General features: G+C 46.6%; 1 protein-coding gene across 1 annotated transcript in view; it reads left to right on the top strand.

Annotated features, from left to right (window-relative positions):
* Window positions 1-26,295, top strand: part of PEPD (peptidase D) — a 115,544-nt gene that overhangs the window by 12,921 nt on the left and 76,328 nt on the right. Inside the window, exons 3-7 of the mRNA XM_020797848.3 lie at window positions 1,917-2,044; window positions 12,045-12,108; window positions 15,607-15,654; window positions 16,455-16,516; window positions 20,222-20,266. Of these exons, the coding sequence (XP_020653507.3) occupies window positions 1,917-2,044; window positions 12,045-12,108; window positions 15,607-15,654; window positions 16,455-16,516; window positions 20,222-20,266 (347 nt within the window). The remainder of the gene's footprint in view (window positions 1-1,916; window positions 2,045-12,044; window positions 12,109-15,606; window positions 15,655-16,454; window positions 16,517-20,221; window positions 20,267-26,295) is intronic.

Raw genomic sequence — 26,295 nt, 5'->3', positions numbered from 1 at the left:
GGGAAGTTTGCAGAATTTGTCCCCAGCAGACTTGCTCTTGCAGCAAATCCCAGCTTGGTTGCTTCTGGAGTCATGACCCCTTTCAGCTGCCCTTTTGAAAATGGGAGCTAAAAAGTTCTGTGGAAAAGACTTCAGCCGGTCGCTGGCTTTCTTCTTTTTTAAGGGCACACGGATGCTACTATTTTGATGAAGTGGTTCGAAAAAGTTCTAACTTCCATTGCATGTTAATAACATGATGAAACTGAGTCTGTGATCATCCTCATCATCCTCTTAGAACTTCAGAGCTGGAAGGGACCCTTATGGACTATCAAGTCCAGCTCCTTGTCAAGGAGGGCGGGGGGGGGTTGTGTTGGGTGGAATCAAACTCCCAATCTCTGGCTCTGCAGCCAGAGACCCAACCCACTGAGCTATCCAGCAAGTCATGTTTGTAATGTTACTGCATTTTAACTTTCCCTTAAAAAAACAAACAAACAAACCCCAAACTTTAATGTAAGCTGCTTTGGGTCACAGTTCAAGGAGAAAGGCAATGTATAAAATAAATAGTAAATGAATATCTTCCACTTGAAGCCTCTTGCTATGCAGATTACTGCATCACGATACCAAGTCTCTTTGTTCACTTTCTGTTTTTTTCCCGTTAGCTTGCTTTCCTTTTCAGTTGTTTTGCTGTTGTGCAGGGCTCACGACATCCCCTTAAAGCATCCCCCACAAAAATCTGCTGCACTGCTGGTGCCAAAAGCATTTTCTAATGTTTCCCTTGACAGATGTTTTCTAAATTTGCATATACGTTTGAGTTCTTCCTAGTGGTGGTATATTTCAAATTCCAAATAAAACCTCTGGGGAAGAACAGGCTTGGTAGGGTGGCAGCAAGGTGGATTGGGTTTAAATCAATTAAATCATGATTTTAATTGGGGGGGGAAATCAGATTTGTTTTACGATTTAAATTAAAAAAACGATTTTAAAAAATTAAATCGTGATTTAAATCCATTTGATTTTGAAAAAGCATTTATTTTTATCCAATCCGGGAGGCTCTGAGATTTTTTTTGGGGTTTATCTGAACAGGAGGTGGATGAGAAAAGGTGAAGAATCCATCTGCTGAAAGGGGTGTGTGTGTTTCCTGTTTGTGTGAGGAGGGGGCCCTTGGGCACGGACGTCATTGTTCTGCAATAATTTGTGTGTCTTCTGCAAGGGGGGGGCTAGGTTCCACTGAAATAAATGCTGCCCCTCCAAATGAATCCCTTTGGAGAATCAATTTGCCGAGTGACATAATTAATGAGCGCTGTTCCCGTTTTCTTATTTGCTCAATGGCCTTAATAGGCCCCTTCCAGCTTCACGATTCTCTGCTTCTAAATCTCTCTGTAAGGCTCCCTCTTTAAAGCTGGACTCAAAACATCTGGAAGGTGGTTTCTGCATCTGTCTGAACTATTTAAACCTGGAATGGGAAGCTTTTGCCCTCCACCCATTTCAAACAACCATCCAGGTTCACCTATTGATAATGAATTCATGCAGAGACTGGCGGAAATGGTTGCCATAAGTCATCTGGAAAACCGGATTTTCCGCACCCCTGTGTGAAATCCAGACCATGTATTTCTGTTGGGTTTTTAAAACCCACTGTTCCTCTGGTTTGCAGCGTACGTGGCTCTCCCCCCTCCTTTATCCACAGTTTCCTCACAACATTCCAGTGAGGTAGGCCAGGTCAAGCCAGTGTAGTTTGCTTGGCATTGCCCGTTGGGCTTCATGACTCCTCAAGGGTTTGAGTTGGGGTCTTCGAAGTCATGGTCTGACAGCTGCCCACTGCATCGTGCTGTGATTGCCACCCATAGCAGTCTTACTCTCTGGAAGACCTTTTTATAACAAATAAAATTCGACAAGACCAAAGATTCAGAAGCATAAATTGTCGTTGACGTCTTTGATTCTAGGAATCGTACTTCCACTGGACGTTCGGAGTAACGGAGGCAGACTGCTATGGCGCCGTGGAGGTTGACAGTGGGAACGCCATCCTTTTTATCCCCCGGCTTCCAGAAAGCTATGCCGTTTGGATGGGAAAGTAAGAGGTTTATATTTCTTCCTGCGTAAACACATATTTAACCTTATCCCCCTTGTAAGTCTTGCAGAGCTGGAAGGGACCCTATGGATCATGGAGGTCAAGGAGACACAGTGGAGAATTGAACTCCCAAACTCTGGCTCTACAGCCAGATGTTATCCAGAAGTTCTTGTTTGTGTGTGAAGAGTGGCAAGCCGCTATCTGTCAGGTGTAGGTCTCAGTATCCCTTTTCCTTTGTGTCGGAATTGGACGTGGACCGGTGGGGTTGGCATGAACTGCCTTATCTGTCAAATCGGACCATGTTCCTTTGTCAGGAACTGCCCATTAATTTACTGCATTGCCAGCTGGCAACGCTGGCCATAACGATGATAAATGTCCTACTTCAAGCTACAAACACTGGTTGAGTTGCCTAAATTAGGTACCATATAAAGCAATGAAATGTGGCAATATTTTTAGCAGTAACTAGGGCTGGCGAGGGGAGGAGGGAAGGGATTATATAAAAACCAAGATGTTAAGTCGTGAATAAAATGGGTATTCTCTTGAATATTCTCACAACACAAACTGTTTAGCAGTTTAGCACTTCAGATGTGTGTGTTTGTTTAATTCAATTCCAGCTGCCTTCATCTGTCTTCGTAGGCTGCATCCCAAGAGGAAGGATGGGCAGGGAGGGGGAGTTATATCCCTTTTGCCGATGAGGGATGGCCCCCCTCCTCAAACTAGGAATGCCATGGAAAACCACCTTGCTGGGCTAAAACTCAACAAATAAGTTTGAGCAGATAAAGGCAAGATTCTTCCTTTAGGAAAAACAGACGTAAAAGGGGAGGGAACGCAAGAAGTTAGCTGCCTGGCCCAGCAGTCGTCTGACGTAGAAAGGATTTCTCTGTACCGGAGGTTGATCGTAAGCTGAACATTACTAAGTGTTGTGATGCAGCTGTGGGGGGGAAAAAAAAGAAATAAAAGGGAGGACAGTCTTCATCTGCATTTACAGGACCATGTTTTCTGAGTCACAGGAAGCATCAGTCCCACTTGATTTAGTTTGGTGTCCTTTTGAGTGCCATAGCCGAGTTCTGGGCATCAGCTTTCCGAGAAGGAAGTCGACAAATTGTCATGGGTCCAGAGAAGGCAACAAAGGTGGCCGGCATCGGGTGGCCCAGCCTCACAAGGAGGAAGGAACTGACCATCTCTGCCAGATAGGTTCCCCTTGACCTTTAGTCCAGCTGTGTCCGACTCTAGGGCGCGGTGCTCATCTCAGTTTCCAAGCCATAGAGCCAGCGTTTGTCCGAAGACAGTTTCTGTGGTCACGTGGCCAGCACGACTAGACACGGAACACTGTTACCTTCCCACAATGGTGGTACCTATCTATTTATCAAATAAATAAATGAATCTGACCGCTGTTGCTGCTCTACTGTATCAGTTCTCCTCCAAAGGGGGAGACGTGGCTGGTACAGACTTGGTACGAGGGATTTGGTAACAGAGTTCCACCAGGCAGGAGGGGCCTCGTGAATTTTAGCTTTCTTATTTAAACCCAGTGGCTGAGATCCTGTTGTGTAGCTTTGCCTGCATAATTCTGAGTTACTCAGGCGGCAGCAGAAATGTTGAGGTGGAAGTGATTGATGTGAAGGACTTAGGCAGGTGTGGTCGTCATGCAGTGAATTGTTTGCACAATCAAATTACGCAGCGCACAGTGCTTGAGTGCAAGGCCCTGTGCAGTTCCGTAGGCGTTGCTTTATGTGGAACCAATTTGAGCAGGACTTTCTGCTAGCTTGTTCTTCCACATTTTAAGGCATCAGTTCAAGTTGTTTATCATTCTCTTAACTGATGCCTTCACATGCAATTATTCAATGTATCGGAAGCAATAAGCGCTCCCATCCTGCTGCAGAGTTTTATGCAAAGTGAGCTGTTCATTCAAATGTCGTTTCATGGCCAGCAGGGGTATTAATTTTCCCCCCTTTCTGCTGCAATCTCTGTGGCTTCAGGAAACCAGTTATCTGTATTAACATAGAATTTGCTTACAGATAGACCTGGTGCTAGACCACAAATATGATTACCAAGATGGCAATTGCCTCTTCTTGCACCAGCTGCCTCGCCTTCCGTTTTTTTTGGTGCCAGTTTTCTCTCCAAGGCCGAAGGGCTTTTGGAAGACTAATGCGATATAAAATAATAATTGAAATAGCGGTTCCTGCAGAAGGGACGCTCCTTGCAATCTGAGCTGGGAAAGGATTGCTGGATGTAAGGATGAGAGAGAAATGCAACGACGTTGTTACCCTTAATGGCTGAAATCCTGTGGCACGCTTAAGCAAACGCCTTAACTTTGGGGTATGAATGACTGGAAATTAAGATTTCTCTGTGGGCATTTCCTGTTGCACACTTGAGTCTCATGCTTTGGTGCACAACCAGTCATCGTCACCTTAGAACTGCAGAACTGGAAGGGTTCCCAGGTGTGTGTGTGTGACTTTGGAGCATTTTCAACTGATGTCAATTTGTGTCTAAAAGTTCTGCTGTTTGTGTAACTGTGCAACAGGTTTTCAGCTACTGTGTTCTGCCATCTCGATCCAGAGGTTTGTGCCCCCCCCCCGTTTTATGTGCCATGAAAGTTCCAGGTTCAAACAAGCTTTCTTTAACGTTGGATGCAAAAATCTTTGGACAAGGTCAGCGTGTGAGCCTCAGGCTAAGGTTGCAGGACCCTAAACTATAAATCTGACATGTTCCTGGGCGCAGGCCTGAATCTGGGTGCCCAGCCTGTCCCAGTTGGCCAAGCATGCATTTGTGGTGCCCAATGTGCAGCCCTTGCTGGAGGCGGTGGGTCTGGCTATGTGCCTCTGTCACCTCCTGGTTAGTGTAGCGCAACGTGTGTTTAGGTGGGGCTCCCTTTCAAAGGGTCGTGGAAACATCCAGATGGTCAGAAATGCTGTGGCAGGAGGATGATATGAAGGCTCCTTCTTAAAACAGTTTGGGGAGATGCGGGCCTCTTTCTGTGGGTGCAAGGCAGAGTGCTGCTTTTAAAGCCCTGCATGACTTGGGTTGAAACCTACTGGAGGACCACGTGAGCTTACTTAGGTTTTCCGAATTTCAAAAGAGACACGTCTCTTGGTTTTATAATCTTAGAAGCTTAGAATTGCAGAGCCGGACGGCACCCTGGGGGATCATCAAATCCAGCCCCTGTCAAGAAGGCCCAGTGGGGGAATCGAACTCCCCACCTCTGGTTCTGCAGCCAGACGCCTAAACCTCTGAGCTATCCAGCAGTTTGTTGCTCCCTTGGGGATGCATTGGCTGGGAATGAGGCTTTGAAATTCTTAACCAAAGGGAGCTAGGTTGACCTCCCCGCTCCCCCCCCCAAAAAAAATCATCTCCGGTTGTCCTTCAATCCCAAGAAAATTCAAAACGCAAACAGGTAAGCTTTCAGCAGATGACTCACTGCTGAGAAAGATTGGTTTCCGGCACAGTGCTATATTTTCCTGTGTTTTGAAATTGTTTTTAAAATTGCAGCTTTAATTTAATTCAGTGCTGGCATTTATCCTGTTTTGTAATTGCACTTTTTAGTCAGCACTTCTCGGAGCCACCTCGCATCCTGTTTGGGTGAGAAAAGACAGGATAAAAATAAAATAAATTGGCAAGTGCTTCCCTCCGATGATCGCCTGGCCACCCCACTGGAAGCAGGCAGGGAAGCAGGGATGGCAGGCACCTGGTTTCGCCGCCTCGGTCCGTGGCCGGCCACCAGCGCCGGTCTCTGGAGACTCGGCAGAAGAGAAAATACCGACACATCATTTAAACCTTCGTCCAGCCCGCCTGCGTCTCTTGCTTGTAAGCTTCGGTTTTGCTAATTAATGCTGCAGCTGCCACTTACCTTACTGTAATTGTAACTGACAGAATGAGACAGGGTATTGATTAAAGTTATTTTGTGAAGCAAAACATACTGTACAGCAGCTGGTCTGTAGTGCCACATATGGTAAAAATAACTTAATTACCTTGCAGGGAAATATCTTTGGCCTTGGAGGGTCCTGGGGTGAGCAAAAATCCGCTCCTGCAGAGTTCTGTTTTTTTCTAAAAACGAGAAGATGCTGCCGCCGCCACCACCTCTCTGCTTGCCTTCTGGTTCAGTTCTTTGTCTTGCAAGATGCTTTGTGAGCACTTTAAACTTACTCTCCCGCACATGGTGAGCAGGAAAGGAGGCAAACGCTCCTACAGGCCAAGATCGTGAATGTGATGCTGCCCAAGCCCTGCCCAGAAGGAGATTTCTGTCCTTCCTCTGGGAAATCTCCACTTCATCTTGCTTCAGCAACTCCAGAGTTTGGAGGCTGACAGCAGGATCGTGGCCTCCACAGCCCGCAGCATGGGCGATGGAGTTCGTTTTGCACAGAGTATCCCGTTCGAATCGCAGCTGTGGGGCAGGTTGGATTTGCACTTCCAGCAAAGCTGCTGGTCCCGTTTAAAGGCATTGCATGTTGAACTTCTGCGATGTTCCAGGAACTTTGCACTGATTTGGAGAAGCAGGAGAAAGAGGTGGTTTTGCAGAGAGCCTAAGGTGCAACCATGGACCCCCTGGTGAGGAGAGACGCGCTACCCGGTTCAGGAGAAAGGACTTAGCTATGCCCTGGATGGAGTGAGAGGGAGAAAGGGCAGGATAAACGCTTGCACATTTCCTCAGGTGTAACAAGGAAGTATCTCTTGTCACATAGAAAAAAATGTGGGTTTTTTTTCGACACCGTGCAGAACAAAATTGTTAACCACTATGAGGTTTTTTATTTTTGCTTCTGCAGAAGAGAAAAAGGGGCTGTGCCTATTCCCCCCCCCCCCAAATTAGTAGCAGCATTAGTAGGAGAGGTGTTTTTTGCGCAACATTGAGCGTTGAATGCAAAATCATTTCCATGGATTTTTTTTTGGCTCAAAAGAAATCCTGAAATGGAAAAAAAATTGTAGTGACACTTTCCCAGTCATGCCTGGCAAGGAGAGAAGTTCTCAATTGTGTGAATGAATAAGAGAAGCTTCATATACAGTGGTGCCTTGCTTGATGACGATAGTGCATTCCATTAAAATCGCTGTTAAGCGAAATCGTCGTCAAGCAAAATTAAAAAAACCATTAAAATGCATTGAAAACTGTTCAATGTGTTCCAGTGGACGAAATACCTCATCATCCAGCAAAGATCCTCCATAGGGTGGCTATTTTATGGTGCCTGTATAACGAGGAATCCATCCTTAACACAGTGGAGAGCCATTTTGCACAGCAGGGAGCCATTTTGAAACCCAACGACCAGCTGTTTTTAGATTGTCGTAATGCGAAGAGTTGGTTCCTGAAGCAGGGAACCAATTGTCGTAAAGCGATTTTCCCCCATAGCAACATCGTTTTGTGATCGCAATAGCGATCACAAAAAACCATCGTAAAGCGGATTCATCATTTAATGAAGTAATCGTTAAGCGAGGCCCCACTGTATCCCGAAGAGAGAGGTGTGGAGGCGAATGACATGAATAGTGTGGCACTGGAGTGTTGGACCAAAGCCTAGAAGGCCTGAGTTCAAATCTCTACTCAGCCATGAAGCTCCTTGTGGGGATTGTTAAGTTTGGTTCTCTTCTCTTAGCCTGAACTGCCTGAGACGCATGGAGAAGGAGATCTCTGTGTCTCAATGTTTGCCTCCTTTCTTGCCACGATCCCTGATGGTGGTTGCCCTTTAATATCTTTTGCAGATGGAAAAAGCTCTCTTGGAGAGAGAGCAGAGTTACCTACAGGCATATAGAGTCAGCCCAACGTGGGCAAGGAGACCTAACTCCAGGTTGCCAGGTCTTAAGCCCCATGCTTCTTCTCTCCCTCCCTCAACTGGACCACGCTGGCTTTTAAGCATGCTCAGTTCTTTTCAGGATCCTTGGAAACGGAAGATGCATGCCCTGCAGGGTTTTAGATCTGACCGGCAAGGTAGCATCGGCTGCCAACATTTCTTCTTTCAGCTATTCTTGACTGTTGCTCTTACACCTGTCCATGATTCCCAGACATCAAATCTTGTAATCCATCTCTGCTGTGTTGCTGAGCCGTGCATTCCTTTTGGGAAAGAGTGTGTGTGTGTGGAAGAACAGGTCTGTGCTTGTTTTGTTCTTTCAAGGCTGAAAGCTTATCACCTGAAACGGTGCTGTCTTGCTTCGGTGCAATGCTCCCCCCCCCCAAAAAAAGAGAGACTCTCCTTGTGCAGAACTGAGTCCGTCAATTTGGACTGGAGATGGGCACGAACCGCCTCCCATGCTGGTTCGTTTCTTGGGCGAGCAGGTGTTTGGGGGGCTTCAAAGCCCTGCCTCCTCCATGGGGGAGCACCCACTCAGAGGCAGCACCTGGAGAAGACGGGGCAGCGAAGCCGGGATGCTGCCTTTGAGTGGGTGCCCCCCCCGGAGGAGGCAGGACTTTACCTGTTTGGCCAAGAAACAAATTGGCGCAAACCGCCGAACCGGCATTTTGTGCCCATCTCCAGCTTGGACTGTGGAGAAGTGAGAAGGCCTGGATGATTCCCACCAGGAAACACACACCCCAGAACCCCAGTCCTGTTGAAGCCGAGATGCTTCTCCACTGCTCAGTGTCTTGTGGAAAAGAGTCGTCTTATTCTCCACAACTCTCCCCCACCCCCACCCACCCCTTTTTTTTTCCTCCTGGCAAACACGGAAAAGCTGTCTCGCTGTGCACAGAAGAGGCTCCTTTTAAATATCTGGCACGGTCGGAAACATCTGCTCGCGCCTACCCGAGTCTCCCCTGTTGTTCTTCCTAGCAGGTCTTGACACCCTCTTGTTTCGTTAACGCTTTGCCATCTGTGCGTCTGATGTTAGTGTAACAGGGAGCGGGCGCGTTGGCGAGCATCCTGTCAGCGTTTAAATGTCCCTTTCCCCTCACTCTGATTTTTCATGCCTTGTTGACGGCGTCCTGCCTTGCACAGCACGCGGCCGCCGCGGCAACGCCGTCTTCTTACTTTTTTTGTTCAGATTTGGGAAAGTTGAGACGTTCGCAGGCTGTTTTCTGCCTCTGCGCCTCGTGGATCTTTTCCCCACATTTTTGACACGTGTTTTGTGTCACGGTTTTTGTGTGAGAACCAAAAAACGGGGAATATATACCTAAAGAACATCAGGCAAGCAACGTGAGGCTGAAGCGCGTCCATTACTCCCTTGTATTCTTCTTCTCATCCATCGTGTACCTGAGGATGGGCATCATCAAGAAGGTTTTGTCTGGGGATTCAGTAGCTCTAAGCCACAATGTTGCATTGCAGCTAAACCACTCTGCCAGCTTCCTCAGTCCAATCCATTTTCCTCTTCACTGCATATCTTTCCCCACTGGTTTTACCTTGAATTGAATGATTGGCTGCAGCCAACTGTGGTGTCTGTTTATCACGACGTCCTGTTTCTTGTGCTTTGTGATTTCTCCATCTTTGTTCATTCACTTCAGTACTTCTTCACCGGACACCTTCTCAATCCAAGAAGTTCTTAATCAGTTGCTTTAAAGAGGCTTTGGCTAAAAAGATGCCCTGAATTTCCACCTCTGTTCAATTTTAAAACACAAACTTTAATAAATGGCAAAGGAGAGGAGGCTGCTTCTAAAATGACGGCAGTGACGAAGCCTGAATCAGCAGCGAAATGTGCCAGAGCGGAGTTAAACTTTTGCAGGTAATTGCGGACAGAAGTGTGTCCAAGTAAGGTGACAGAAATCTTTGCTCTCTACCTGAAGGAAGCGAAGAAGAGACCCATGGTTTTCATGCGCGTGTAGTTCCAGGCGACGGTGCCACCCCGGAGAGACAGCTTCACCTCGTGGGGTGGCGATTGATGCCTCATCATCTCTACTGGAGTAGCCAGATTCAGCTCATGAAAGATGATGCCTTCAGAGGAAGGAGCTGGAGCATAAATCCTGTATGGCAGGGAGACCCATCAATCTTGGAGGGCTGGAAGCTGGCAATGAATGGCGAAGGGTGGAAGCCTCCTTCACTCTCTAGGGCAGATAGACACGCCCGTAGGTGGTGGCGGTGGGCAGGCCCGTGTGGTGCTCCATCTATCAGTGGACGGATCTGGGCTGATTCCCAGCACACGAGAGGGAGCTGGAAGCAAGAGGGTCCCACACAAATTCCGGCGTGATAATTGTACAAAAAATGTGCGTATGCAAACTGTCAGCTTCACATAATTTGCAGTAGGAGTAAGTGTATTTGGGGAGCTCTCATCCAAAAGCAAAAAAACTTCACACCTGATTATTCTGTACATTGTGCAAAAGTGGTCTTCATGTAAGCGTTTTCCCTTCGTGCCGGTCCGTACATTTGTGCTGTTCTTACAATGGTTTGAAATTGTTCTAGGCTCTCTTTGGTCCTTTTCCTTCTGAAGTTGATGGCTCAGGTTAGCTCAGTGGCCGAGGTCTCTGGCTAGAGGGCCCGAGGTTGAGAGTTCGATTCCCCCTCTGGGTCTCCTTGATAGGGGCTGGACTGGATGATCCAGAAGGGTCCCTTCCAGCTGTGAAGTTCCAAGATGTTTATAATTATCCTTAATGAACTGCTAGATAGCTCAGTGGTTTGGGAGTTCGATTCCCCACGGGTCCTCAATGACGGGCTGGACTTGATGATCCACAGGGTCCCTTCCTGCTCTACCAGTCTTCTTATTCTAAGATTATTATTTCCTTCCCGCAAAGAGTTTTCCTCAGAGATACATGCCTGAGTGATCGAGACGTGCAAGTCAAGCCCTCGTCTACCATCTGCTGACTATATCAAAACATGCTAACTGCCAGATACAGAGGTGTGGAAAAGCAGAGGACCATTGCTTCTCAAAGATGTGCTATACTGTACACATGGCTCTGTCATTTGGTCTAATGGGCTGGCTTCTAAAGTTGTCCTCCCATGACCTTGTTAAGGGATGGATCATTTCTCGATCGGAAATCCATGCTTAACTCTCAAGCCTTCGCACAGTGCCGAAGATGAGTATAATTGAGGGTATCGGTAACGTAAAGAAACAGCCATAGATAATCTGTTGTGAGCTTCCTTTCATTTTAATGTTCCTGTAATTGTGCTTGTGCTAAGCAGCTTTTATAGCTGCCTCTTTGATGGGTTGTTCCACTATCATACTTAGCTGACAAGATGACATTTAAATGGCTTTTTTATATATAATTAGTGTTTGAAAGAAAGCAACTGCTCTTCAGTGTTTTATGCCTGGCCTTTAAATATATATATACCAACTTGTAAATGTCAGAAATGAAATTTGAGAATTTTATTAAAATACAATTGTGTGTTTAGAATGAAGACATCTGAAAGCTGAATCCTCTCGCTGCATAATTCCTCTGTACCTGCTAGCGGTACTTCTCCCCAATGTCTGGCCATCCTCAATGGATTACTTTTCTGTCCCTTTAGTGCTCTGGTGCTAAACGCTGTTTTTATTTATTTAATTATTTTTATATCGAATTGGGATGTGTGTTCAGCTCTGCTTTGATTGGGATTCCTGCACGGAGCAGAGGGTTAGACTGGATGGCCTTAGAGGCCCCTTCCAACTGCACGATTCTAGGATTCCATGGTTCATGTTTCAGAATGCACTGCTTCACACAAAGGATTATGAATATCTGGGATTTGGTGCCATGAGGTGTAGGAATGACTTCAGGAGTGGCATGTCTAATAAAGTCATGAGACCTGAACGCCCATCAGTGGCTACTGGCCTTCCTGGCTAAGTCGCCCCTCAGAAGCTCGAAAGCAGCATGTCTATGGATGGATGCCAGCTGGTGCTCCTCATAACTCTCAAGAAAAGGGTTAGAATATGGATTGACTTGAGAGCACACAATTATTATTATTTTTGAGATGAAAGCCACTGCAAAGCGTTGTTTCTTGTCAGTCTTCTGGTGCTCAGACGTCCTGGGAAACTGCCCCAGTGAGGCAAGATCAAAAGTGAAGATATTCGGAAGAATATGACCTTCTTTTGTAAAAAGAAAGGTGGCCAATGAGTCTAACAGTAATAATAATGGACTGAGCGTCCGTTGGTGCTGCAAAATAACCAAGTATGTGGCTTTGTTTCTGTTCTGTAGGATCCACCCCCCTGAATACTTCAAGCAGAAGTATGCCGTCAACGAAGTGCATTATACCGATGAGGTGAGTTTTCTGCCCTGGCCGGGATGCTGCAAGAATTCCGGGGACAATCAGATTCTAGGCATTAATCTTGTAGAGGTACGGTGGGCAGTTTTGAGCCCCAAATTTATGTCCCCAGCACTCTCCGTAGGCTGAGGGTTGGTGGGAGCAGATTGGAGCAGGAAGCGACTAGATGGTGATTTCCTATTTGTTTGTTTGTTTGTTTGTTTGTTTGTTTGTTTGTTTGTTTGTTTTAATTTGGAGGGAGGTCGGGGGCCCTGGGGGCCCTCCCTTGCATGCAAAACCAGTTGCTCCTCGTTGTCTGCTTTTGCAAAAAGGAAAAGGAGGCGGTTATTTCTGCTGCATGGATTCGTGCGGCTCCATAAACACCCTGTCTCGTTCTTCAGAAATGGCTGTGGAGCCCTATGAGGCTTGTTTACTGGGTTCCTCCCACCCCAGCTGAGCTGGGAGGTGTGTTCTGCGTCACCCCTTGCCTTCAGATAGCCTCCCTCGGGCATGCTAGCTGCAGATAATGGGGCTGCTGGTGAACTCATCTGGAGAAGCCCCAGTTTGGAGAAGGCCACTGATGTATCATTTGGATCCTCTGTTGGTAGTCTCGACAGGCCATGGGGCTCAGCACCGGCAACTCTGGAGAGCGCCTTTCGACTGTGGGCCAACCTCCGTGTGGACGGATGCAAATAACCTGCAGTGGTCTGTCTGTCGGGGGAAAGCAGGTGGAGTTGGCGAATCTCTTACTCCTGCCGAAATGGAGTCGCGTGCTCTGTCCATGGTCCAAACCGGTACTTTAAGTGGGCCTGGTGGAATGTTCTGGTGCACGGATCACCTTGCAGCTTACCGCTTGTTGCTTTTGAAAGTTTCCTCTGTTGCTTACATTTTTTTTAAGAGCTTGCTTCATGGCAAGAGGGAAACAGCATCCCACAGCACTCCGGGCGATGTATTTATTCATGAAAGCCTTTCTGCCCTGCTCTTTAGCTGAAAAGACTCCCAGAACAGCTTTTGGACAATCAATAAACAGCAAGACAGCCGTGGCCTTCCGGCTTACTGGCTCCGTGACATGATGTGGGAGAAAAGGATCATGGAGGAAGAAGGGGTCATTGAGCAAACTCAGGCGCTCATTCTTAAAGTTAAATGACAATTCAAAAATGGCTGCCCGGAATGGAAAATGTACCTGTTTAGGCTGCTGGCCGCTCCACTGAGTTTTTGCATACACGCACCTTAGCTGCTGTCTTGCAGCCGGGTTCCCACCCCTGGAGAGGCGGTGAAGGAGCTTTACCCCCAAGAAAGACTGCTGTTCTCTTACAAAAATCCAATTTTATTTATTTATTGTCAGCGCTCCAACATGACGTTCTGTTGGATGCTGGGGAGGAACGTATCCGTGTGGAAATAACGTCGCGCTAATCTATTTCCTCCTGCCGAAATGCCGAGCAGGCTCGCTGCCTGACATATCTGAATTGGAATCGGGGTTCCTTGTTATCTGGCTTTACGTGTCGAATATAGAAGTGCTAGTTTAAGGACTCCTTATCTGCAGGAGTGGATGACAAACGAAATCCGTGCTTCGGTGCTTAGTATCACACATATTGACAAATTGTCAAACGTGCCATCTGTAAACTGCGATTCTGAGGGGGCTTCTGCGCTTCAAAGTGTTTTCTGGGGCAAGGGTGGGAAATAAATCTCCATCCGCTTTTTTTTTTAATTTTAATTTTAGGCTGGGGAAAAGGTGATCAAGTAGCCGGAGTCCTGCCTATATGTCTTCAGCCCAAACAGCTGTTTTCTCAAAGTTTAATTTCCAAAATCCTTGAAGTAAACTAGCCTGCATCATCCACCTGTTCAAAAACCATATGTGCTTTAAGCCTCCGTGTGATCCCAGCTCCTCGGATATTGGAATGATTTCCGTCTCTGCAATGGTTTCTAGACTGCAAATATATCTTTCTAAACAGTCCTCTAGATTTAGGCTGTTTTAAAAATGGGCTTTAAAGACCTGGTTTTCTTTTTATGTTTAATGCACCTCATTGATTTCTTCTTCTGTCTTAATTAGATCTTGTTCATTTTCTTTCCTTACTGTTCCTTTCAGTGGCTCTTTTTACTGTATTAAATTGAGTGTATGTGTGTTTTTTTTCTCCTGGTTTAAGAATTTGTCTATTGATAGCTGAGCTGTTGCCAGATTAGGGACTCATAATCAATTTTTGGTCTGAGTTTTAAGTTGAGCAGTTGCACGTTGAAGAAAGCCAACTTGAAGTGCGAGGTTCTCTTGCTTAGAGCAGCAAAATCAAAGAACGGCCAGCCCTGCAGCACCTTAAAAAACTAAGAAATTGGCACAGCTTACGGAAGCTTCAGCTCATTTCTTCCGCTACCCTGTTTTAGTTTTTAAATCTGTAGCAAGACTCTCCTCAGAGGCATCTGAGAGGGAGAAAAATGGCCCTCTGCATCTTTGTTTTTTTAAAATATATTCTTTACATCCCGAATGCAAAGACTAGGAACAATGTTTACTGTGGCATTTTAGAAGTTTTAGTTGCAAAACCTGAAATAACTCCATCTAGCCATTTTTTGGTTGCCCTGCAGGGTGCATTTTTTAAAAAATTAAAAAAATAGGGTGGTGTTTTTTAAACAATTTAAATGATTTTTACCCACCCTGCTACCATGGGGCTCTTCCTTAGAACTGTTGCGTGGAACCTTTAAAAGAAAAATAAAATCTATATACCACTTTGTGCATGCCTGCAGTAAAGAAGTAGAGTAAGACTGCTGGGTAGCTCAGTGAGTTGGGAGTTCGATTCCCCATTGGTCCTCTCTGGATAGGGACTCGATGATCCAGAGAGTCCCTTCCAGCTCTGCAGTTCTAAGATGATGATGATGATGATGATTGTCCTCCTATAACCAACATAAACAAGACCTTCCTTTCTACAAAATGAGCTAGTGTAGTCCTTCTGTTGGTGATGTTTTTAAAAGGCGCATCGTGCCTTTGTTGGTTTTGAATCTGACTTTGGTGTAGATTTGATTTGCCATTTTTAGTGCGGTAGCTATTTGAGCCTTTAAAATAGTTGTATACAAACTGTTTTTGGCTTTTAAATATTGTTTTTTAATTATGTAAGCCACCCTGGGTCCTTCTTGAGGAGAAAGCGGGGGGGGAACATATTATTATTATTATTATTATTATTATTATTATTATTATTATTATTATTATTATTATTATTATTATTATTATTATTATTATTATTATTATTATTATTATTATTATTATTATTATTATTATTATTATTATTATTATTATTATTATTATTATTATTATTATTAATTTAATTTATATTTATTATGAACAAACAAACAAACACATAAATCTATAGTTGTGAACGAAGTCCCCCATGGTAGGGCCCAGTAAAGGCAGTGGAGAAAGGGAGTGAGAGCCATTGGCGCAGGGGAGCCAGGGATATTAGAAATTTACCCGTGTCCTCTGAGGCCCAGGATCCATGTGTGTAACGCTCATGTCTTCCTTTTTCCTTTTGTCAGCTCTCCCAGGTTCTGGCTTCCAAGAACCCTTCTCTCCTTCTGACTCTGGTAAGTGGCTTTTGACTCATTAGAAAGGTGTCTTTTTCTTTAAGCTTATGTCACCAAATGCATTTCCACCTAAGCGAGACAGGGGAGGGGGACCTAGGGAGGTTGTCTCCCCATTGGGACATTTCGGGGGGACGTTTTTGAATTTTTATTCAAAGTGTCCGAGGCAGAGAGGCTTTGGAGAGCCGGTGTTTTGCCCTGACTTCAAGCAGGTGGAGCAAAAAGGGAGAGAAGGAAAGGAAAGGTAATAAAAAGCCCTCTGTGCACAGAACCTGGTCAGTATCTTGGAACTGCAGGAAGAGGTAGCTAGGTTGAAGAAGCTTGTCCCTCTTCCATGCCTGCATCCTGGGAGTGAACATTGACCGTATTTCCTTGCGTTCATCCATCACGGACTTTGGAACGGCACCTAGAAATTTCTAGGTCCTGTGAATCCCAATCCAGTCCTACCTGGTGCTGCACGGCGTGCCTTTGAGCCCTGCTTTGGGGCTGAATACACTTAAAATGACAAAGGCCAAAGAGAGCAGCACCGATATATTGTTTTTACTGCATCTCAGCATGTATCCCTTGTAAAAGCTGCGGGATGAAGGAACCCCCTTGTAAGTTTTAGAAGTTACTTCTAAAACTCCCATTAAGAACAGCCTTAAGAAGGGTCTGGTTCCTGACTCCTTTTAAAGCATGCCAGGGACGGGCTAGTGAGAGAGACGACAGAATGGTTTCCACAGCAGCGTTCTTTCTTGTCATCTAAGATGGCAACTTTTGCTCTGTATTTCAAAGTTCCTCCTTCTCTTGCCTTCCGTTTCCAGCGGGGAGTTAATACCGACAGTGGAAGCGTGACCCGGGAGGCGTCCTTTGAAGGCATCAGCCAGTAAGTTATTCCCCCTCTCCCCCCCCCCCCCAGGGTTTTATACTTTTGAAGAAAAAGGATGTTTTGATTGAATGGTTTAGAATACAAAGCGGGCAAAATATCATGGGACCAAACTATCATCTCACTCAGGTTGTAATTCAGTCGTGGATGCCTGATTATCTGAGCAGCCATGCCATGGCAACAGTTTGCATTTATACTGTGTTTTAGGCTAGAAGGTGTGTGGAAAACTAGCATAGAATAGGGTACAGCAAAGTGGACCAGACTCTTTGTTGTCGTTAAGTCATGTCCGACTCTTCGTGACCCCATGGACCAGAGCACGCCAGGCCTTCCTATCTTCCACTGCCTCCCGGAGTTGGGTCAGATTCATGTTGGTCGCTTCAATGACCCTGTCCAACCATTTCATCCTCTATTGTCCCCTTCTCCTCTTGCCCTCACACTTTCCCAACATCAGGGGTCTTTTCCAAGGAGTCTTCTCTTCTCATGAGATGGCCAAAGTATTGGAGCCTCAGCTTCAGGATCCGTCCTCTCAGTGAGCACTCAGGGTTGATTTCCTTCAGAATGGATAGATTTGTTCTCCTTGCAGTCCAGGGGACTCTCAAGAGCCTCCTCCAGCACCACACTGCCGTTAAGTCGTTAAGTCATGTCTGACTCTTCGTGACCCCACAGACCAGAGCACGCTAGACCCTCCTGTCTTCCACTGCCTCCCAGAGTTTGCCCAAATTCATGTTGGTCGCTTCGATGACCCTGTCCAACCATCTCATCCTCTGTCGTCCCCTTCTCCTCTGGCCTTCACACTTTCCCAACATCAGGGAATCTTACTGTTGTCCGACTGAGGGTTGTAAATCTTGGTGCAACTAATTGCAGTCAAATGACAGGAGGGTCTCTCAGTCCTCTGCTTGTCGGCATGCTCAACGGTGCAACCGAGTTGTGCTCTGACACTGCAGTTCGTTTCAGCAGGTGGTGGAAGCCTTAAGGCCAACAACGGTCAGATTCTGGCCCTGGTTAATCTTGAACAAGAGCTGGGCCAGCCGAAATTGAGCAGGGAAAGGGAGGTAGGTGTTGGAAGGGGCTGCCCAGCTTTTGTTTGGGAACTTTCTGAAGAGCTGCTAGAGTTTCAGCCACTCCACCTGGCTGTTGTGCTTTGTTTTCTGGTTTTCAGGCTACCACTTTCCCTTGTCATCTGTCGAAATCTTATCTCTTGTTGCACCAATTACCGTGTTTCACATCTTTGCTTACTCAACATCAGGAAAAGCTTCTCAACTGTTAGAGCAGTACAACAATGGAACCCATGACCTCAGAGGGTGGTGGTGAGCCCCCCAAAGCTGGAGGCCTTCAAGAGAAAATTGGGCCACCCTCTGTCAGATCTGTTCTGATTTGGATTCTTGCCTTGAGGATGAGGTTGGACTCGATGGCCTTATTTATTTGTTGGATTTCTGTCCCACCCTTCTAGACCAAAGGTCTACTCTGGTCCTTAGAGGTCCCTTCCAACTTCACGATTCCATGATGCACACACAACCAGGAGGTTGTGGGTCAGTTGCACCAGGGACACCGATTCCTTTGACTGGCACGAGATACAGACTAGCTCTCCCTTTTTTTTTCTTATGGCCCAATGACATGTCGCTTGCTTTCTTTAGAGAGAATTTTGCAGAGCTAGATAAACTTTTCTCCCATGCAAGGAGATGATTGTAGGAATATGCTCTGATCAGGGCTCTGTTGGAAGGGGGCCTGATTCTGCTCTGGAGGAACTGCCATTTCAAAATGAGATTCATGGGAAAGGAGCTAGAGAGAGATCAGGTTTCTCATCTTTTCTCTGTGTTTGGAGTGTTTTCTCTCCTCTGGATGATGCATCACCCTCTGAACACCGCCAGCCTGTTCCTGGAACAGGAGATCCCGCTGGCGGTGAGCTCATTGCTGCTTTCACCTTATCTCAGCTCCCGACTGAGTTGTTCTCTCCATGAACTCTTTACCTCTTTAATTTTCCATTCTCTGTATTGATTTTGATTCTTAAATTACACCCTGCCCTCCTTTGTGTAACTCTTTCCCTTATATCTCCTGCTTTCTTTCGTTACTCGTTAAGCTTGCTTTGAATCAAAATGGAACACCATCTTTTGTCTGCTGAACCTCGTAGACTAAAAATGGGTTTTGCACCAGTTTGCCTTTATGCTTAACTAGCTTTTGCATCTTCTTCTTTTTTGCTTTCGTGCTGAACTGCATCCCCTTTTTGCCCGAATATAATGGTCTCAAAACCTCCCTATTGGGAAAAAAATGCTTTGTTTATGTTCAAAGCAGCTGGATCTCATTAGCCAAGCTCCTTGTTCCCCCTGGCCGAATATCACAGAGGGTCTGAATTGCGTCGCTGACTTGTGTGAGGTGCTGAGATGAACGCAGGCTTAAACGGAATGCAGAGGGCATTGAGGGTGGAGCTGGAAAAATCTGACTCGCATCAAGATATTGGATGCTTGTTCCTGAGAATTAGAAATATTGCTTCAGGCTCTTGGAAGGGGCGTCATACGAGAATGCAGGGTTGCCTTAGGAACTGGAAAGGGCTTCTCTGGTCCTTATTGGGGAAGAAAGCTTTGGGTTTTGGAAACCATCTAACCATTGAAATCTGGGTTGCCACAATCCTTGGGAGCAACATGATGACTGCCCACTCCATGGGCAATGTTGACACCTCCCTCTGTCTTGATTTCTATGTTAATGTAGGAACACAGTTCCATTTCTGCTTTTGAACTGACTTTATCTTCTGGTGAATCCATCTAATCACATCAGCCTGCAGTGATCCCGTTCTACCTACCTACCTACCTACCCACCCACTCCATCCATCTATCCATCCATTTGATTTTTATACTCCCCAACTGACCCCAGTGGTCATGCTGTGTGGTTCACAACCTATTCCTTCCCCTTTTGCATGCAAATCCCACCCTTCCCTTAATGGTTAAGGGTTAAAGGAAACCTAGTTATCGCGCAGAGGATGGCGGCTCCCCATTTCCATAGGGGCACTAAATCTTCTCTAGGCTGTCGTCTGGGCTGTTTGAAAATCATTCAAGGTGTTAAACCTTCTCCCCAAACAGCTGCGGCGTCTGGGATGGGTCCTTTGACGTTCAGCACCTTGGAGAGCTCCTTCAAAACCTGGAGCAACTCAGAATCGCCACCCTTCACGATTGCTGGCTTAATCAAGGTTTTGAGAGAGGTTTTGCCCGCAGGTCTTGAAAGGGAACAGAAATGCCATTTCCACTGACACTGGCCACCACCACAGTTCAAGACAGCCAAGGGAAGTGGGGCTGGGGATGTGGGGGGCAGAGGGGAGTTTGTGGGGGTGTTTGGTTCAGAGCACCAGGTTTTTAGTCTTTCTGCGGGTCCAGCCCCTGGAGCACAGGGTGCTGCTGCTGCTGCTGCTTCATAGGCCCCACATAAACAAGGAGCCAGAGATCCAGGAATCCTATGACTTCTCTATGCCACCACCGTTCCATACAGTCCAGGGTTCAGTATTTATTGAATACTCTTTCATGAACATCTTTCCTTTCTCATCCCATATTTATCTCACTTCTTTGCTGTCAATTCGCCTGGATGTTGAAATGTGATTTATAATGACCATGATTAGTTATGTTTCTGCCCCAACTTTTCTTTCCAGAGTGGTGCTGAAGGCAGCTTGCGAAGGTCATAGAACTGAGTGAAAGTTGTATTTTCTTCTTTCTCTTTGTATAGGTTCACAGTAAACAACACGATTCTGCACCCAGAGATTGCCGAATGGTATGTTGACTCTTCGCCCTTATATTCCAAGCCATGTTCCTGCTTGTTGATGCCACTCCCCTTGAGTTTGTGGGGGGGGGGCAGAGCCCCTCAACATCTTTGTTTGTCAACTGGCAGTAGGGCTGGCTGGCTAATGGCCACGGGGTCCCTGTGGGTGGACTCTCTCTCTCTCTCTCTCTCTCTCTCTCTCTCTCTCTCTCTCTCTCTGCTGCACTAGCTCCACCCTTCATCTGCCTAAACCCAGACCTCCGTTTGGATAGAGTCTCCCCCCCCAACCCCCTTGTCTTGGCCATGCTATGGAATAAGTATACGTTAGGTGGGACTTTGCCATTTTCTACAATTCCATAATAATTTTTTAAATAAAAATGCATCCAAATTGCTGGGATCTTCTAACTACTGGCTTTGTTCTTCACACAGTGCTTCCAAGTTTTTCATTTTTATTTTACTGGCATCAGTATTAGCTTCTGTGTTCAGAGGCTCCCTCCAGCCTTTTCACCTCCTGCCTGCTAAAGATTTTTAATGCCTAAAGGTTCCGTCCTTGATAAAATATGAACTCTGCACCTTCCGAGATATAATCTTTTCCATGATCCTCACTATCATCCACTGTTAAGAATAAACATCTGTGGTTTGGAAGAGGACAAGTCGAACAATTTCCAGCCTAATAGATTACAGTAGGGCCATGGTATCCGCGGGGGATCGGTTCCAAGCCCCCGTGCAGATGCCAAAAAACACAGACGTTGTGAACGCTATACATTGCATCGTCTCTTGCGCCCTCTAGTGACCAGTTTTGATAAATACGTCGGAAAAATGCATATACATACTTTTTCTCCCTGGAGTTTTTTATTTAGTCTTTTCAGCAGCGAATAAGTGAATCAGCGGATATTGATCATGTTGATGGGGGAATCCTGCATTATATATTGTGAGGTGATTAGATCTCACTGGCTAAGTAAAGTGAAACATGTGTGTTTGGTGCCCCACCCCACCCCTGTAACGATCTCCCTCCACACAGTGGCAAATGAAAAGGATCAGCAACTCGCCCTCCTCATCCCGCTGGTGCAGAAGGCGGTGTTGTGTGGGGCACAGTCCAGTTTTCATCCTGCTCCTCCCAGGAATTCTCTGCATTTTCTCCCATGGCCATCCTCTTTTCTGCCTCGGGTGCCTGAAACCTGTGCCAGATAAAAGAGGCAGCCTTTCAGGGGCCACAGGAGTCTTTGTTTGTTTCCGAAGGAAGGGCAACATCCCCGGGGAGCGTGAGCTTATGAGGATCTCCGATGCTAAACCTGGACAGGCCTCCATAAACCTGGCCGTCACTTTCATAGGGATGGGAGGTGGGGAGAGCCGCTTGGGTGGGATTCTGTTCCAGATGGATTCTGCGACTCTTGTGGCATTTCTGTGGCTGGCCCACCATTCCTGAGGACTGGACGGCCGAGCCTTCCAGCTGTTTAACACAACAGGTGTTGTCTCCCTTTCAGTCCTTCTTCCAGAAAGCTTTGAAAATGTGTTCTGAGGTCCCATGCCGGGGGGGGGGGGCGTGTTTCCTTCCAGTGTCCTTGTTCATAATCTGGAACTTGCCCCCATGCTTTGGGGTGGCTTCCAGGGTTAAAGGTCTCAGACCAAGAAGACCTTGCCTTCTTCTAGGTCCATCCAGGCCAGTGGTCCAGTTGGTAGCCTAGCCTCCACTTCGTCTCCATAGCCAAGCAAGCTTTCTCCGGCATGGGCTTCTTCCCTGCAATCTGTAAACCGGGTGAATCAGGATTTGAACCCAAGACTTTCTGAATGCAAAACAGGCACTCTGCCCAGAAGCAGCACACATTCTTCCCCTAGACAGCCCGTCCATAGCCAATTATATGCGATCACAGGGAAGCACAATAAAATGCCCCTGAAATACTTCTTGCTAATTTGCTGTAAAACGCATTAGTGTTCGTCATTGTATAGATACAAATACAAATACATTCATTATAATTAACACTGCTGCAATGGCTGCCCATAGAAGTATTAATTGAATGTCTGGCAGGACGGGTAATGTTATATAAATGTCAGGCTATTATTGCTGCCTTTTGGGATTCATTTTAAGAGCATTAATTCTAATGCATTCCGTTGGCAAATTTATGGATGTTCTCTTTAATTACACTTGAATGTCAGCGGAGCCTGACATTAGCTGAAGCGTACCTAGAAGAACCCAAGTCCTAAAGAGTGGTGCGCGGTGGTGATATTTCGTAATCGTTTTAAGCCTCCTTTCAGTGTGTGTCTGGGATATTTCAGCCACTTTCCATTGCTGGGAGACAAAAGCCCCTCTCGTCGAAAATGGAGAAGCCATGAGCCCATTTGGGGAAGGCTGGAGAAAGAACTGGATGGGACCATAAGGCACGGGGTGTCTCCGGAAGATATCCCATTTAATAGAGGTTGATGAAAGGATGGCTGCCTTTAGGTACGCCATCGCCCCCTTCCCTCAGGATGGAATCAGGATTCAAGGTGAACATCCCAGGTCGGTGAAACTGTGCCAAAAAAAGCAGAATGAATTGTACTTGTGTGGATAAGCGTGGAGTTCTTCTAGGCAGGAAACATGGCGCTGCACTGATCTAAGATGGATTGAAAGCTGGCACTCCAGTACGAGGCTGCATCTACAGAAGGATCGTGTCCCTGTTTTATTCTTGCCTGGAATCCGATTTACGGTTCTGGGCACCACTGCTGGAGGAGGAGATTGAAGAGCTGTAGCATGGCTGCAAGGTGGCAGCCAATGTGGTCAAAGGGGCTGCAAGGAAGAGTGGAGGCAGCTGGACGCATTTCACCTGGATGATCAAGGGGGCTGGAAAACAAGCCGTAGGGGGAAAGACTTAAGAGCAATGGAGGTGTTTAACCTTGAGAAAAGAAGACAGAGGGGAGAGAGGAGAGCACGTTTTGCATTTCTTATGCTCTTGCTTGCATACATTAAGTTATTGGCTCCCCTCTGTTCAGCACGGATAGCCAAAGCTGTTTCACACCTAAGAGATTGCCCGCCTTAGGAGGTCTTGGACTCTCCTTTCCTGGAGCCAACTGAGAAGAGCTTTACTTGTGGATTCGGATGTTGCTGAGGAGTCCGACTGAACGATGGCCCTTGGGATCCCTTCTGCGATACATGAGGTGGTGGTTCTTCGGATGCACTCTACTACTATTTCTCATCACCCCACACCTACATGGCCCTGATAGTTACACAGGTTGCAAATATAGTCCGACTGGAAGGCACCCCTTTGGCGAAGAGAGGCTCAGGCAATGGACAGTTCCTCCTGCTGTAAAACAATACCGTGAATTGTGCTTTGTGACATAACTGTAATGAAGACGCGGTGCCAGCTCTCAGAGATGGACGGTGGCTGCTCCTTCCATGTTGCCTCATTTGGAAGAGCTGTTCAAGCTGTGGTTGCCTCCCCCTTGAGGTTCTTTGACGATGAACAAGACCTGATGGTGGACAGTAGAACCTGGATGTTGTGCGCTGAACGAAAAGCTGACCGCAACAGCTTAAAATATGTTCCAGGGGCAGCAGAGAGGTGGTCTTTCCAAAAGATTTTGCGTTCTCTCCATAGCAGTGAGTTGTTGGTGCATCCCTCATCTTGTGTAGAACTGGAGGAAGGATTTGTTGCCGTGTGTCTGGGTTGCCACAGCCTCCGGATTGATGCCTGCATTTCTCACCCTCCACCCACCCCACGGAATTCAGCGGAGGTCATTTGTTGCTACGGAGGGCTGACACGTTTGGAGAGCGTTCTCCTCAAAATGAGAATGGATTTCTGTTTTGGCCCTTAGGGGAAGCAAAGGCTCGGCTTTGGCAGTCTTCCTGGCCATCTGGTGAAGGAAGGAAGTTTAAATTTTAGAACTGCTGGATAGCGCAGTGGTTTAGGTACCTGGCTATGGAGCCAGAGGCTGGTAGTTTGATTCCCCCACTGCTGTGCCTTCTGAGAGAAGAGCCAGCCTGGGTGGCCTTGGGCCAGCTGCACACAGTCCCAGGGCTCCCCAATAAAGAAGGGGATGGGAAATCACCTCTGAGTAGTCTCTGCTGGGAAAAAAAAACTGAAAAGGGTTGACATAAGTCAGAATTGACTCTATGGCACATAACTATTAATCTGGCTCAATAGCTCAGTGGTTTAGATATCAGGCTATGGAGCCAGAAGTTGGGAGTTTGATTCCCCCACATATGTGCCTCCTTGACAGGGGCTGGACTTGAGGATCCATAGGGTTCCTTCAGACTTTGCAGTTCTATGGTTATGATGATGAAATGGATTTAAGAAACAACAATTTAAGCTCTCTTACAAGAATGAGGGAAAATAGTCCTGAGATATTGGCTTCACACAGGAAAATCCCCCAAGTTCTTCCTTCAGAGAGGAAGACCTCCAACGATTATCAACCTGGAGAAGAGCTTTGATCATTTCTGTGTTGTTGTTGTTGTTGTTGCTGCCAACGGCTGTTGCATTCATCTCTACAAAGAAGGACCAGTTCTTTTGACTGAGGACCAGGAAGGTGACTGCAGACTTGTTCAAAATTACGTTATTTCTTGTTGGCTTCTTGTTTGCAGGCAAGGATAGAAAATTTGAAAAGCTCTCTCCCCACCCAGTTGCATTATGACCAGTTTTACACATGTTTACATCCCAGTAGAATTTTGTTTGCACAGAAACCTTTCTATTTTGTCTAATTGTGTACAAACTACAACAGTTTTTTTGACTGCAAAACCCAAAACTTTGGTACAAAAATTCTTCCTCTTTCCTTTCCTTTCCTTTCCTTTCCTTTCCTTTCCTTTCCTTCCTTCTTTCTTTCTTTCTTTCTTTCTTTCTTTCTTTCTTTCTTTCTTTCTTTCTTTCTTTCTTTCTTTCTTTCTTTCTTTCTTTCTTTCTTTCTTTCTTTCTTTCTTTCTTTCTTTCTTTCTTTCTTTCTTTCTTTCTTTCTTTCTGCTAATGTTATTTGTGACAGAGAATGCTCTCTTTTGCAGGAGGAAAAAAAAATACAATTTCTCCCCCAGTGTCATGTCTTATTTTTCACTGAGGAGAAGAAATTTTATGCAAGTTTGCTACAGCCCTATTCAGCGTCCTTCTGTTTTCAGCCAGTGGGATATGCCCTCTTTCGGATTCTGAATCGTTATCTCCGAGTTGCAAAGGGCAGCTTTGTGAGGCTCCCCGTCTGATATATGCAGCCTGTGGCTTTCCATTGCTTTGTCTCTGGATCTGTCAGAAAGCACCGCCGACTTGTAACTTCTTCCCTGCCTTTGTCAGGGTCTTGTCTCCCCCTCCGTTCGCACCCTGGCTGTGGGTAGTGTGCCTGGGAGTGAATTGCGGCAACAACTCTTTTTCTACATAAATCACTTTGTCCAAGTAGAAATATAATCACGGCTAGGAAGACGGCACCAGGATAAATGGGGTCCCTGCTGAAATCTCAGCATTCATCTGAAAAGCAGGCAGGCAGGGAGGCAGCCAAGCAGAGCCATGATTCTCTATCGTGGCGCTGCTTTTCTGCGTCCTGCGGAAGTGAAATGTGAGGCAGAAGAATAAGGACTGTGGAGGCTCCTGAATCTGGGGGAATGTTAAAGTGGCTTGCACTGTGAATGTCCTTGGCAGGGTGTGAGCCAGAGGGGATGCGCCTCGAAAGAGAGAGAGAGAGAGAGACGGGCAGAGATGAAGAGGCTCTGCCCATCACGGATGAGATTTAGAGAATGGGTGTAGCTGACTGGGGAGGAACCCCCGGCTAGGGAACCAGGGCCGAGGGTCCGGATCCCTGCTTTGCCTCCCACTAGGAGGGACGGCGGAGACTGTCCCGTGCGTGTGTCGCGGAGGACGTTGCGTGGCCTTGGGCGCGAGGAGCAGGATGGACCCAGAGGGCCTGAAAAAGGGGGCATTGGAGAAACACCGCTGAGTACGTGATCCCCAGAAGACCCTCGGAGGTTTGCCATGAGTTAGAACAGGACTCCATCGTCCTCTTGGAACTACGGAGCTGGAAGGGACCCTCTGGATCATCGCGTCCAGCCCTTGTCAAAGAGGTACATGGTGGGGGAATCAAACTCCCAACCTCTGGCT

Source organism: Pogona vitticeps, chromosome 10, assembly GCF_051106095.1.
Source record: "Pogona vitticeps strain Pit_001003342236 chromosome 10, PviZW2.1, whole genome shotgun sequence".
NCBI lineage: Eukaryota > Metazoa > Chordata > Lepidosauria > Squamata > Agamidae > Pogona > Pogona vitticeps.
Note: the sequence above shows the minus strand (reverse complement) of the source record. Positions and strands in the feature narration are given on the sequence as shown.